At 40.2% G+C, this 15,037-nt stretch overlaps 1 protein-coding gene across 9 annotated transcripts in view; it reads left to right on the top strand.

Annotated features, from left to right (window-relative positions):
- Positions 1-12,388: 12,388 nt before the first annotated feature.
- LOC118394602 (ATP-dependent 6-phosphofructokinase, platelet type-like) overlaps positions 12,389-15,037 on the top strand; it is a 41,762-nt gene continuing 39,113 nt past the window's right edge. For all 9 annotated transcript variants that reach the window (XM_052463687.1, XM_052463686.1, XM_052463683.1 and 6 more), the window contains exon 1: positions 12,389-12,653. In XM_052463687.1, the coding sequence (XP_052319647.1) occupies positions 12,560-12,653 (94 nt within the window). In that variant the 5' untranslated portion in view covers positions 12,389-12,559. The remainder of the gene's footprint in view (positions 12,654-15,037) is intronic.

The raw sequence follows: 15,037 nt of genomic DNA, 5'->3' as shown, positions 1-15,037 counted from the left end.
GCACACGCGAATATTGTAATTTTGTTGAATGGTTTTATTATACATGTTGTATTGTAGATATGAAGTGGTGTAATAATGGTATATGATGTACTGTTTTATCATTTAAATGTTTTATTTCACTAGTCCTGTATGTTGGAGCTCAAGGCCTAAGATATTCACTGTACCCTGCAATCACACCTGCAACCCTGTACATGTGACTATTAAACCATCTGAATCTGATATTTTGTTTTATGTGTGATGTAAGTGCATTAATGTGTTTGGACCCCAGGAAGAGTAGCTGTTGCCTTGGGGATACCTAAAATAATGCAGCACTAAGATGTACCTTTGCATTAGGTAGGTTTGTTAAAACAGAGCCCTGTGAAACCAAGGCTGCATCCCAAATAGCTCTGGTCAAAAGTAGTGCACTATATAGGGAGCAGGGTTCCATTTGGGATGTATCCTTGGTTTCACAGGGCTCTGTTTCAACAAATGTACCTAATGCAAAGGTAAATCAGGGAATAGGGTGCCATTTGGGATGCATACAATGTATTCACCCTGTGTATCCTTATATACTCTCCCATTAAATTCACCTTGAGCAGCAAAAGGTCAATAGATCATAAATGGAAGAGAATAGGCTTAAGCACTTTGAATGAGCATAGGTTTTAATATAAAACCCCTTATGAAATAATCTGTAGCATGTTCTGAGGATTAGTGTGTCCAGAACAAACGGCTGTGTAATCCTAAAATATGACCTGTTGCCAAGAGGACAATAGAAATGATTGTCAGGGCTTTCATGAAAATGACAGTGAATTTAAATAACAGGAGATTGAGGCGGAGAACTGTGAAAAGCCATTTTAATTGTTTATATTTTTGTATATATATTTGACCATTTATTTAATATCCGAAACATACAATATACTTGCAGTGAAGCCACTCAACAACTACATCACACAAGTCATCCAACAGCCAAGAAAATGAACTAAAAAGAAAAAGACAAAAGAAAACATCCAACAGCAATGCAAAAAAATATATAAATACAAATAAATACATAAACTAAGGATATCAAGGACAACTAAAATGATAACAGCAATGAAAACTGTATATGTTTGTGTGCATGTCTGGCACTACGTCCGTCAATGTATGCGTGTATTTGTTTAAGAGTGTGTGTATATGCGTATATGTGTACAAACACCTGCACGGCATCAGCCTCAGGTAAACCGGCATTAGTTGTAAAAACACGTCCCCTCAGTGTCATTCAAACTTACTTACTTTTAAATCTTTATTTTGACTTTATTTTTGACTTTTATCTTTGACCATCATTCTATCTCCCACACAGCAACTCCACTCCCACTTGTCTCCAATTCCACATCCCAACCCTCAGCATTTGAATTATTGCTCAAAGGCATTCTGTTGATTGGAGTTAGCGTATTTGTATACTATTCTTACTGATCAATTCAGGGCCAAAAGCACTTAGTCAATGTTCCCTCTATTATTTTGGGGCACTGAGAAAATGTTGGGTCTTGTGAGCGGAAACTTGAACACTGTGACAATTTTGTGCAACTGCCTGCACATGTTTACAGTGAACAATGAGGCTGTACCCTTACAGTTTTAGACAGTAGCCAATAGGCTATTGTGGCTATTTGAGCATAATGTAGGCCTACCAACAAAACAAACATTTTCACATGGAAATAGCTTTTGATTGCTATGATATAGCCTACAGAGGCCTATATGTGGTGGTCATTGCAGGCCTACATTGCATGAGACTTTTAAAAACGTTTTTACATTATGAAGGGGTTCCCGAGTGGCGCAGTGCAAGAGGTGTCACTGCAGTACCTGGTTCAAATCCAGGCTGTATCACATCTGTCTGTGATTGGGAATCCCATAGAGCACTGCACAATTAGCCCAGTGTTGATTGGGTTTGGCCAGGGTAGAGAGTCATTGCAAATAAGAATTTGTTCTTAACTGACTTGCCTAGTTAAATAAAAAAAATGAAGGGTTTGACATTAATTAATGATTTTTTACTTGGTCTGTAAAACCATGGGCCAAATAAAATGGCATTGTAAATGGCATTGTTTTGTGTTTACGAAATACAATGGCTTGTTATTACCACACAGATAATTAGACAGTGTGGGCTATCCCTCTGCCTTTTGGCTTATTTGCATATTCAATACTGTCTGAAAATACAACACGGCCCCTTTAATTAGACATACACTTTTTATCTAACGGGTTTTTCAAAGACAGCTTGAAATGTAGCCTACACGTTTTGTGCTCTTCTAGGAAGCAGTAACTCCCTATTAATGACCTATAATTATTCATAACTGGGCTAATAACTTGATAACTATAAAAGAATATCAACAAATGTGCACACGCTTGGCTTTGCGCTGTGACCTGAACCGATCTGAAAAGCGCATTCACTCGCGTGTGATTGAAAGACCGCTCGTGGGCTACCCCAGCCAATAGAATTCTACCCCGTTGCGCTCTGGCTCTGCCTACAATAAAATCAATCTTGCAAAGTTAGATTTGTTTTGGTTTGTTGATCACAGATTTTTCTGTATTTAAATAGTGCAAATTAAAGGGGCGAACTCAGTGAAGTTCAATCTCTTACGTCTCTGCGCAGTATGGCATTTCTTGTGCGCGGCAGTACTGGAGGAAGTGCGCGACCGCGCACGCGCACAGTTTAGCGTGAACATTGCTTACAGTATAACAATATGAGAATCAAATTCATCACAGTGCATTTTTTTGTTGCCTCCAACATGAGATACATTTATACAGTTCTTAAATCACTTTAATCCTTGTGGAAATGACTTGTGCTGCACAGGTGATTCGTTTTACGGTGATCCTATGTGTAATCATGTATGTAGATTTATTTTTATGGCCACTGGCAAAATTTAACATAAATATATTCACAATAACCATCAGTGACAAATTATTCCTGCGTTTATTTCGGGCTATAGGCTATGATTTATTGCCTAAAAAGGCACCCTCAAGGCAAACGTTATAATCTTAACAAATCAAATGGTATATTGTTTGATCTTCTGTCCACATTCAACTCCTTGCAACAACTCATCATTTGTCTACTGACCTTTTCTTGTCGACCTCCTCCTTCTCCTTTTGAACTGGCTTCTCAGCTCACAATCTGAAGTTCCCATAGTTCGGGTGCTGTTTCCAAGAACCGCAGCCATGAGGCACAAGAATGATCTCCTACAGTGGCCGTGGAAGGCTGTTCCCTTGTTGAGAACTGGTGAAATGAGAAACGGAGACTTTCCAAGTAAAGTCCCGTACTATTTCGCTGAAGCGCGGTAGTGATGTGTGAGTTTTACCGCCGGAATCTCCCTGCTGCTGTTTTGGGGGGCCACCTACATTCTTGCTGTGACAGCCTTTTTATAAAGTGACATCATTTAGACTGGATAGGAGAACCAGCACACGCTCGAAGGGTTTAGCACTGTATTTTGCTCTAATGCGAAGTGATGTGTGCTTTGTTCCCTTTTCAAAATGAACAATAATATGCATTAAACATAGTTTTATGTGCAAGAGCGCAACACATTTATGCTGTTTTTTTGGGGGGGTGCGCAATTGCACATATCCTCAGGATAGCGCAAGTGTATTCAGGGTTGGGGAGTAACGGATTAGAGTAATGGATTACAGAAAAACAGTAACTGTAATCCGGTACATTACCAGCAAAAATATTGTAATCAGATTACAGATATTTTTGAAAAACTAGATGATTATTTCAATGATTACTTTTAAATTCAGAAAGGAGGTTTGCAAAAAAATATGACATCCAAATCAGCTTTGAAGAAAAATTGCGTTGAAATTTGTTGCACCTGAGGGAGTCTGACCACAAATCAGAGAACACTATGATGACACACATAAAAGAGCGGGAATAGGCTTTTGTAGGCTACAGTCCATGTTATGTCTTCCAATGTTACGACTGCTGTCGGCATCCAAAAATGATCCAATTTGAATAGATGCTTGGAGGTATGGATGACAGCAGTGGTGTAGTCTACGGCGATACGGATATCACTTATTATTGATATCTATATAGCTCATTGACGTGAATCACACTGCTGCTCTCTCATTTAGCTATTTGCGCCTTACAGATTGTGGTTGTTATGGATGGCTGTTCACAAATCTGTATAAAATGTGTATTTGAACCCAATATTGGGAGAAGCTGCCTATCAATCATTGTTTTTTAAACCAGTAGACAGCCAGTGAAAAATGGAATAAAAAGTGTTGCTTTTGTTATTGCTCAATCTAATTCATGCTGATACATTGTTTCAATCCATAGACCTAATAGACACATGTTTAAACTCGCACACTTTTGATAGACTTAAAGGGGCAATATGTACTTGCTACATCCATTTTGGACTTATAAATTCAAATAGCCACCCTTTGCCTTGATGACAGCTTTGCACACTCTTGGCATTCTCTCAACCAGCTTCACCTGGAAAGCTTTTCCAACAGTATTGAAGGAGTTCCCACAAATGCTGAGCACTTGTCAGCTGCTTTTCCTTCACTCTTTGGTCCAACTCATCCCAAACCATCTCAATTTGGTTGAGGTTGGGGGATTGTGGAGGCCACGTCATCTGATGCAGCACTCCATCCCTCTCCTTCTTGGTAAAATTACACAGCCTGGAGAGGTGTTGGGTCACTGTCCTGTTGAAAAACAAATGATCGTCCCACTAAACCCAAACCAGATGGGATGGCGTATTGCTGCAGAATGCTGTGGTAGCCATGCTGGTTAAGAGTGCCTTGAATTCTAAATCAATCACAGACAGTGTCACCAGCAAAGCACCCCCACACCATAACACCTCCTCCTTCATGCTTTACGGTAGGAAATACACATGCGGAGATCATCTGTTCACCGACACGCGTCTCACAAAGACACAGAGGTTGGAACCAAAAGTCTCAAATTTGGACTCTAGACCAAAGGAAAAATGTCACCGGTCCAATGCCCAATGCTTGTGTTTCTTGGCCAAAGCAAGTCTCTTCTTATTATTGGTCTCCTTTAGTAGTGGTTTCTTTGCAGCAATTCGACCATGATGGCCAGATTCACACTGTCTCCTCTGAACAGTTGATGTTGAGATGTGTCTGTTACTTGAACTCTGTGAAGCATTTATTTGGGCTGTTCTTGCCATAATATGGACTTGGTCTTCTACCTTGTCACAACACAACTGATTGGCTCAAACGCATTAAGAAGGAAAGAAATTCCAGAAATGTACTTTTAAGAATGCACACCTGTTAATTGAAATGCATCCCAGGTGACTACCTCATGAAGCTCGTTGAGAGAATGCCAAGAGTGTGTATAGCTGTTAGGGTGGCTATTTAAACAATCTCTAATATAAAACATATTTTGATTTGTTTAACACTTTTCCATTGATTCTTGAAAAATATAACTCATGAGCTTAGTTCAACTGTCACACTCCCAAAATATAAGCTTGTTTTACTCCAATGTTTGTAAACATTGTACATGTAATCAAACACTGTATAGCCTCATAACATGGTTAAAACAATCATTTAGATATCATGGATGGTCAGTCGTTGCATCCATAGCTCTGTCTATTTAAACAGCTGCATATTATCAAGATGTCAAAGTGTCACCAACAAAAAGTTACAAAAATAGGCAATGCAGCATATGGCATTAATTTTTCACATGTTAATAGCACTTTTCAGTAGTGGTCAAAGCAGGTACAGTAACTAATAACTGTAACGAATTACATTTATAAAGTAACCTACACAACCCTGAGTGTATTGTCTTTATATGCCTGAAATGTCAAAAGAGTCATGACTGTTATTTTCTCCTACAGCAATCAAGTGACCATCCATTCAAATGAATTAACACATGACTTGTAAATAGGAAACTGTTTTCATTGATAGTTTCAGAGTTTAGTCCCTCTTCCGGTCAAGGAAACTCAGGCTTAAGGCAATCATATTTGCTTTCCTGCCTGAATCATGCATTGCAAACAGTCATTATCCTAATGGTGGAACCATTACCTGCTATCATTTATCCGCAGCTTTAAAAAAACACATCCATGAAGAATGCTGAAGCAATCACTTTTCAGTGGACGCATGTTTGAATGTGGTTCATGCAATCCTCCAACTCATGTCGTTTGTGTCATAATACCTATTTTGAATAATCCTCCCAATAAATACCATTCAAACTTTACTTTTAATTAACAGGTGTTTAATCCCTGCCAGTCACATACCATTATTGTCCTCAGAATGATAATGATCATAAATCATATCCCAATTATTGTTCCAATTATGGCACACTTTGTACACAGGGATGTAACAATACCACATCAATATCTTTCTAATTGTGGCTGTCATATTTGTTTCAGTTCCAGCTGTATGGAGAGGAGAGATGCAGGTTCAGGTTGTTTGGTTGCTGACTATAACTATAAGCCTCCTCGAGGGGATTAGTTTGATACTGATCCTCCTTTATCTCTGCCTCTGGCTATGTGTCTGGGGGTTTGTGTTGGGCCCTTTGGAACCCTTCTTCCAGATAACATTTTACCTCACTGCCTTTGTGTGTTTTTAGTCTCTACCACAGGAGGTTGGTGGCACCTTAATTGGGGAGAACAGGATCCCGGTAAGGACCGGAGCAGAATGAGTGGAACGGTAACAAATACATCAAACACATGGTTTCCAGGTATTTGATGCCATTCCATTTGCTATGTTCTGCCCATTATTATGAGCCGTTCTCCCCTCAGCAGCCTCCTGTGGTCTGTACCCCACAGTTCCTTTAGATACTGAGTCACAAATCTCACCCTATGCCATATTTAGTGCACTACTTTTGACACTTCACTCTGAAGTGGTCAAAAGTAGTGCACTATATAGGAAAAGGGTACCATTTGTGATGCAGCCCATCTCTCATCTCACCCTGTCCCTCCATTTCCATCCCAAAGTTGGGACTTATCCTTGTATCCTGAAATTATTCCACATGGACACAGACCGTAAGAGAGGCACGAGTAGTTTTCTCCACGCCATGAAGATTATTTTAGCTGTAGTTTATATATCTGTATGTCACGGTTTTCATGTGGTGAAGGAGAGTCAGACCAAACTGCAGCGTGTATATTACGATCCATGTTTAATCACACAACGTAAACACGAATAAACACAAACACTACAAAACAATAAACGAAACAAAAACAGCCTATACTTGTGTCAACTAACACAGACTCAGGACAATCACCCACAATACAACCAAAGAATATGGCTGCCTAAATATGGTTCCCAATCAGAGACAACGATAAACACCTGCCTCTGACTGAGAACCACTTCAGACAGCCATAGACTAACCTAGAACACCCCACTAAGCTACAATCCCACTATCTACACACCACATACAAAAACCCATGTCACACCCTGGCCTGACCAAATACATGAAGAAAAACACAAAATACTACGACCAGGGTGTGACACTGTATCCTAAATGGCACCCTAGTCCTTATAAACCCTTGTAAAAGGAATGCACTACGTAGGGAATAGGGTGCCAATTGAGACACATGAAATAGCTCAAGTAGTGACATGCCTCCAGATATCAGCCAAAGGGAAGCATTTGAAAAAGGGACACATGAGAGAGTTCTCAAGATCGCATTAAGAGTTAAGGTTCCGTGTGTGGTTTGCAGACGTTTCCATTTGTTTTGTTTCAGTTTGAATCACAAGAGTTTATGACAACAAACCAACCTCATGTTTATGCCAACAGGACTGCAGGAGACAGACACATAGATATGTTGTATACATACTTAGAAACTACAAATTAGTGGCTAATATGTGTACCTTAAAATAAAGTGTTACCCACATTTTGTATTAGACAACCTATGGAATTACACCTAGTTGTAACTGCCAGGATGCTCCCAAATTGCACCCTATTCCCCATATTTCCTAGGTAGGAAATAGGGTACCATTTGGGACATAGCTAGTGATGTGACCTCTCTTCCCCTCAGTTCAGATGGAATTCATTATGAGATATCAGCATTGTTTTGGCATCAGAGGCAAGCCTCATAGTGCCTCATAAGGAACAGAGAATACATGCTCCAACCAGTGTCTGAGACCCCAGAGGATAGGTAGGGGGAATGAGCTGCTCTCACAATGAGCCCATGGGCCGCTCAGCCAAATGGGGTACAACATCTTGCATATGCTCTCCTGAGGCCAAGCAGATTAGAGAATATAGATCTGACCCAATTCCAATGGAAGTGTCTCTTCCTCCAAGATATGAGGAAAAGTGCTTCTCTTTAAAGAGATGTTTACCCTATAATGTTTGGCTCTCTATTATCTCTTAGTTTTTTTCAACCAGATTTGGCATCAGAGTGGAAATGTGAAGGTAAAATGCTTTCTATTTAGTTAAATGCAGCATTTGGCATGAAACCTGACTCTAACCTTTTTTCATATGTAACCTACTACAGTTGTCAGAATTAGATTTTGACTTTGTTCCTCATATTTTGGATGGAGACTGTTGTCAAAGGTAGTTTTTTTTCTATCTATGAGCCACTAGTCAACTAATCATGTCATGCTTGATTGAAAATTCCATACTAGGATCTTTCATTAAGACACGGAGTAAAGATTATGATTAGCTTGATTACATTTCCTGAATATTTGAAAGTCATATCAAATTGCTGATTAAATATTTACAGGCAGTTTAATTCTAGAGGTGTGAGGTATCATTTCATATTTCGCAAACTCCTTACTGTATCCCTGTCTCTATTACTAACTCATGATGATCAGATGTGTACAGTTACGTAGTATTTCTTATGTTCTGTTATTGCATTATCAAATATTTATTTAATTTCATGTGTTTTACAATAAATAATTTACAGCTGTCTAAAAACAATATATCAAAATTATAGTTGATAGGTTTGGCCCTGAGTTTTTCCTGACCACTTGACCTGATGAGAAAAAAAAGTCCTTCATGCTCTGAATAATAATACATCCTTAGAGCAGAAGTGGACCTCAAACTGTCTGATTTAGACAAAACACATACCAGATTAATCTAAATGTGCAAATTTAGGCATTTTGTACTTGAGAAACTTGACTTTTGTAAACTTTGAATGTGTGGCTTAGGTTGTATTCACTAGGAACCAAATGGCAGCAATTGAGCCAAAACTGTGAGGCACCTACTTGAATTTATCCAATAAGAAAGGCTTGTTTTCCATGCAAAATGTTTTGTACCAATGTGCACTAATGAATACGATCCTCAGCTTAGGATGATCAGAACCAAGCATTTGACATTTATGCAGGACAACTTTATGTTGATTATAAGAGAAAGATCATCCTCTAGATGCAACATTTCCAGACAACTATCTATATAAATAGAGAATACATGTCATTGAATATCTCATGTTTAGTCTGCATGTTGGATGTTGTTTGCCTGTGACTCACCAAATGGGGTGTGTTGATGCAAGATTGCATGATTAGGAGAAGCTGGTTCTAGAAAGAGTCAGTCTGTCTCATCTTTAACCTGAAGACAATAAGATACAGACACAGATACAAAATCTGACAGAAAAAAATATTTATTTGGGGGTCCTGGCTAAGTTTTTTGTTGTTGTTTTTCCAGATAAATCCTACTGTCCCAGCCAGGGTTGGAGAGTAACTGATTACTATTACGTTTCAGGTAAGACCCAAATGTAACAATGTTTATTACAGCAACAGGGGCAGGCAAACGACAGGTCAAGGCAGGCAGGGGTCGATAATCCAGAGTAGTGGGACAAAGGTACAGGACGGCAGGCAGGGTCAGGTCAGGCAGAGGTCGGTATCCAGAGTAGTGGGGCAAAGGTTCAGGATGTCAGGTAGGCTCAGGGCAGACAGAAAAGGTCCAAATCGGGAAAAACAGGCACAATCAATAGACAGGAACCGAGGGGAAAACTGCTGGTAGACTTGACAAAACAAAACAAACTGGTAACAGACAAACCGAGAACACAGTTTGTGGAAAATGGGGAAAATGGGCAGCACCTGGAGGGGGGTGGTGACAAGCACAAGGACAGGGGAAACAGATCAGGGCGTGACAGATTACATGTAACAAAAACATTGTAATCAGATTACAGATACTAAAAAAACCTAAATGATTACTCCTTGGATTACTTTAAAATTCAGAAAGAATGTGTTTGAGAAAAAAAACCTATTATGACACCTTTCTGATTTCTCAATGACATTGAATTCAGCATTGAAAAAAGGCACAAGTTTAAATTTGTTCCACCTGAGTGAGTCTGACCAGAAGTCAGAGACCACTATGATGACACACCAAATGTGTTCGATGATCCTTTTTGTCTTCTGATGCCTCAAGGAGAAAGTAATCCAAAAGTAACATAAAGTAATCAGATTACGTTACTAAATTTGGGTAATCCAAAAATGACATAACTGATTATAATTTTGGACAGGCAACTAGCAACTGTAACAGATTACATTTAGAAAATAACCTACCCAAACTTGTTCCTAGCAACAAAAGATAAGCCACTCATAGTTTTCCGAAGTCTAATTTTAGAGTAATTTTTGGGGGGTTGAGCTCCCCTTTCTGGTTGGAAAGCAGAGTACATTCATAAAAGGCCACAACAGCCTGCAGAGATGCAATATGCCACTAGATGTCTCTCTTTACTGACAGTAAAAAAACAGATGCAAATTTAAAAAAATGCATCATCAAACAAACCTCCAATGAACTGGAATTCTATGACAAAAGTAATGAATTTGAACTTCATGTGCACATGAAGGAAAACAGTCAAATTGAGGAAAACAGTGATGCCTTTTTTTCTTACATTTTTTGACAATATGCTGATCCATTAATTAATAAATCTAGCAGTATCACACCAACGCTGGTCAAATTATTTCAGACCCAGTGTTTAGAGGACTTTCATGCCTGCTTTGCTTGCCCTTTTTGACAGGGTTAAATAACCAACACTGAACAACCAACCTGCGAGAGGCCATTAAAACAAAGGAGATGTTTACTCAATATGAGTAAATATGAGTAGCACCCAGAACCTAATCTTGGGTGAGCACTAACTCCTGGCCAGTTAAGCCTGTCAACGAGAGACTGCTCATTGTGAAATGCAGGACCAAAACTGCTCGGTGCTGTATGTGCAATATCAGACAATGGCATTCCAAGAGCTGTGTGGGCTCTTCCCTCTCCTCTCCCTCTCCATCACCCCCAGCACCAGCCTGACCCAAGGCTACTCTATATTTAGAAGTTCTGCATCACTGCTTGTCATATCGACTCAGAGAATAACATACACACGAAAGGCTCTACTACTCCCCCACCTGGACTTTCATTAATAATTTAGGGATTTGTAAGGAGAGGCTTTCCAGGAATAATATAACATTTAGGCAGACAATAGCTTTGTGTCAGTATGGCTGCGTTCACACAGGCAGCCCAATCTGAACTTGTTCACTAATTGGTATTTTTATCAGTAAGATCAGCTCTGAAAAAGAGTTTACGTGAAAAGATCTGATATGATTGGTCAAAATACCAATTAGTGGAAAAAGTATCAAAATTGGGCTGCCTGTGTAAATACAACCAATTAGGTAATGTGGTGTGGGGCTGAAGAATATTGCATGCTACTGCCATCCTTGTGTCTGTTCTTCATCATCCATGTCCTTTCTACCAGTAGGTGTGCCACTCTCTCTTTTCTGGCCAAGCAATTGATTCTTCACGTAAATATTCTATAGCCACCCCTCTCCAGAGTAGTGTCATTTCAGTCTGGATGAAATCTGAAAATAAGGATGCCTGGATGGTAACAAGCTTGGTGGGGGCTATTAGTATGACAGCGGATCGTCTGAGTCTCTGAGATGCCATCTTGGTTTCTTGCTCATGATGGGGCTGTGGCCTGTTATGTAATATGATGCAGTTGGTCTAGGCTGAAGGAGTGATGCAGGACAAAATAGTTATAATCAGACAATATTAGAGACTATATTTCATTACATAGTAAATTCACTTTGAGGTTAAAACTCAACTATGCCTATGGACAGATTTATAAAAAATAAAATAAAAACTAGTAAAATGCCAGCTACTTCATTGCTCCCTGTTTAACTGTTCCTAGTCCCTACCTGCCCATCGTTGTCCCTGCCTTAGCGTTGTCGCGCTAGTAATTTCTACTGGCCCAATTGGTCAGAATAGTTGGAGGAATATACGTGATGCAGCATTCTATTGGATGACACCGCTGTCAATTAATTACAGGGTGATTGCTTTGTCGGCTCTCCGCTGGGTTTTGACTAGATGGGATACAGTTTATATCATAATTCAACAGATTTTGTTTAAACAGCAAGTTAAGATAATTAACTTATCAGGTTATGATAATTAGGTTAAGATTATGAAAAGGTTTAGGGTTAGCTAACCACCCCCCCCCAAAAAAATAAAAATACTTTAGACGTTAATTTGACACAAACTGTATCCCATCTAGCCTGATCTCACTGTTGCCATCGGTGACTGTCAGAAGCGAGTCAGCGAAGCAGGGAAAGGAAGGGGGCGTTAACCACTGCATTCATTTACAGTCGGTCTCTCAAATACCGACACCTATTTAATTTCAAAACCTACATACCAACAAAAAAATAAGACTTTTCGTATAGAATCTTGTGAAGGGTAGAAGAGGGAGCCATGGCGAAGCGGCAGGACACCAAGAAATTCTTTGAGAATCTTTCCGGTGCTGGAAAATCCATCGGCGTTCTGACAAGCGGAGGAGATGCTCAAGGTATCAGTTACTGTTAGGCTACAAGTGGATTAGAGTGATACTGTAATAAACGCTGGAATTGTGTAATCATTACGATACTAAAAGGGAAACAAAGTGTCGAGTTAATATCAGTATTACAAGTGCTGTCATTGTGTTTAGCCTAAAGGAACTTAGTATTTTGTTCTCATATGTTTGACTTAATTATTCAAAAGATAATGTAGGCTAGTTGAGTATTGACCAAAAAAAGCTGTTCAACATTAAATACAAATTCACAATAACATTATTTGTGGAGTATGTAGGCAATTTGTAGGCTATTTTTGGTTAGAATTGTCACACCATTGGAAAAGGGAGATGATGCATTATTGTAATCAACAAAAACACGGAGCAAAAAAGTGTATCATACTGAAGGGTCGGTGCTATCCAGTAAGGGATATTTATGGTTAAGGTTAGGGTGAGGGTAAGAGTGTGGACGTCCCAAGAATGCCGGATAGCACTATCCGACACCGAAGCCTGCATTGCGGAATTCCATTCGTTGATAACCTATGGCGCAGATATGTCATCACGTCTGCAGGCGCACGCCCTGGATGTTAAACTCAACATGCCAATTGCAGAGAGCTAAGCATATGTGCATAGTAGCAGTTGCGATTTTTGCATGTAAATCTTGGTGGGGCAAACTCAACAAAAACAAAAAATTGGGATCCATGCCAGCAAAGCCACTACACAACACATGAATTGCATCATAACCGTGACAAACGGTGCCCACAAACTGTTAGGGCCTACATAAAGCTGTCCCAAGAGCAGAGCTTTCTTTTCAGCATCATGGAGTGAATCCTTACCACTGCTACACCTGGCTATCAGAGGAGCCTTGTCTGGCAGCTAAACAGTTAATTCAGCCTCATCTACTGCCTTAAAAAAACAGCTGATATAGCTGACTTGCTTAAACAAATGTGGTTTCTACTAACAATTGAGATGTACAAATTATAGCATAAGGGGACGGACGACAAGCGCATAAGAGGCTATTTGTCATTTTGATTAAGACATTAATGAGCGAGCTTGGACGGACGTAGTCAATATCGGATCCAAGATGGCGTAGCAGTCGGACGTCATGTCGTGTCGTGTCCCTTGTATATATCGTTTAAAAAAATTTTTAAACATATTTTTCTTCGCACATCTTTTAAAACATTTTGCTAAACCTCAACTTCTAAATACTCTCCTGCAACCCGCCTCACCCAATGTACCTATTTTTTTCTAAAGTATTTATATCTACTTTGGATCCAGAACCCCTCAACTGAAGCTAGCCAGCTAGCTACCAGCTATCAGTCAGCAAACCATTGCTAGCGGTCTTCAGCTAACCGGTCATCAGCTAACCTTTAGCTCGGAAAGCTCTCGCCAGTTCGAACAACGCGACTCTAACCAGAGCATAACAGACCTATTATTTTTTTATCCCCGGATTCCCACTGGATTCCCACCGCAAACGGAACATTTTCAGCTGGATTCTTCACAACTAGCTATCTAGCTAACCGCAACCCCGGATGATTACTCCTGGCTAGCGTTTCCACTCACTTAGCTTGAAGCTAGCCCGGCCAGAGCTCCTGTGCTACCACCGAAGCATACTCCTGGGCTACAATATCCGGACCCACGACCGGTCTATCGATGTCACCGCATGAAGAGGAATAAACAGACTCGCCCCATCGCGACGTCCCCCAAAGGCTAACTTTCTAGCCCTTGCTATCTCCTTGCTTGCTAATTCGGCCTGCTAACTGCTAGCTTGTTTAGCCCCGGTCCGCTAACTGCTACCTTGTTTAGCCCTGGCCTACTAACTGTTAGCTTGTTAGCACAGGCCTGCTAACCGTCTGAATCGCCGCGTCCCAAACACTCACTGGACCCATATTTACTTTCTATCTCTTTTCGATATTTAATTTGTTTATACCTTCCGGTAACCTGCCTCACCCAATGTGATACGGAATCGCTATTATTTTTAATTTTTAGAACACACTCAAGAACCTCCAGAAGCTAACTAGCTACAAGCTATTTAGTCATCGTTAGCCACTGCTAGTGGCTTTTAACTTTTGCACAGCCAGACAGTTTTTTAAAACCTGGATAACACTCGCCAGTCCAGCTTCCCTGCCCCATCCACCGCTGCCCCCCTGGACACTGATCACTTGGCTACATAGCTGATGCATGCTGGACTGTCCATTTAATCACGGTACTCCATTCTGCTTGTTTATGTTTTATCTGTCGGCCCCAGCCGCACTCAGGCTCTGTGTGTAGTTAATCCGACCCTCCCTGCCAAGTCAACGCCATTTTACCTGCTGTTGTCTCACCTACTGTTTTAGCTAGCTCTCCCAATTCAACATCTGTGATTACTGTATGCGTCGCTGTATGTCTCTCAAATGTCAATATGC

This window comes from Oncorhynchus keta, chromosome 15, assembly GCF_023373465.1.
Source record: "Oncorhynchus keta strain PuntledgeMale-10-30-2019 chromosome 15, Oket_V2, whole genome shotgun sequence".
Taxonomy (NCBI): Eukaryota; Metazoa; Chordata; class Actinopteri; order Salmoniformes; family Salmonidae; genus Oncorhynchus; species Oncorhynchus keta.
The sequence above is the reverse complement of the archived record's forward strand: the minus strand, read 5'-3'. Positions and strand labels throughout refer to the sequence as shown.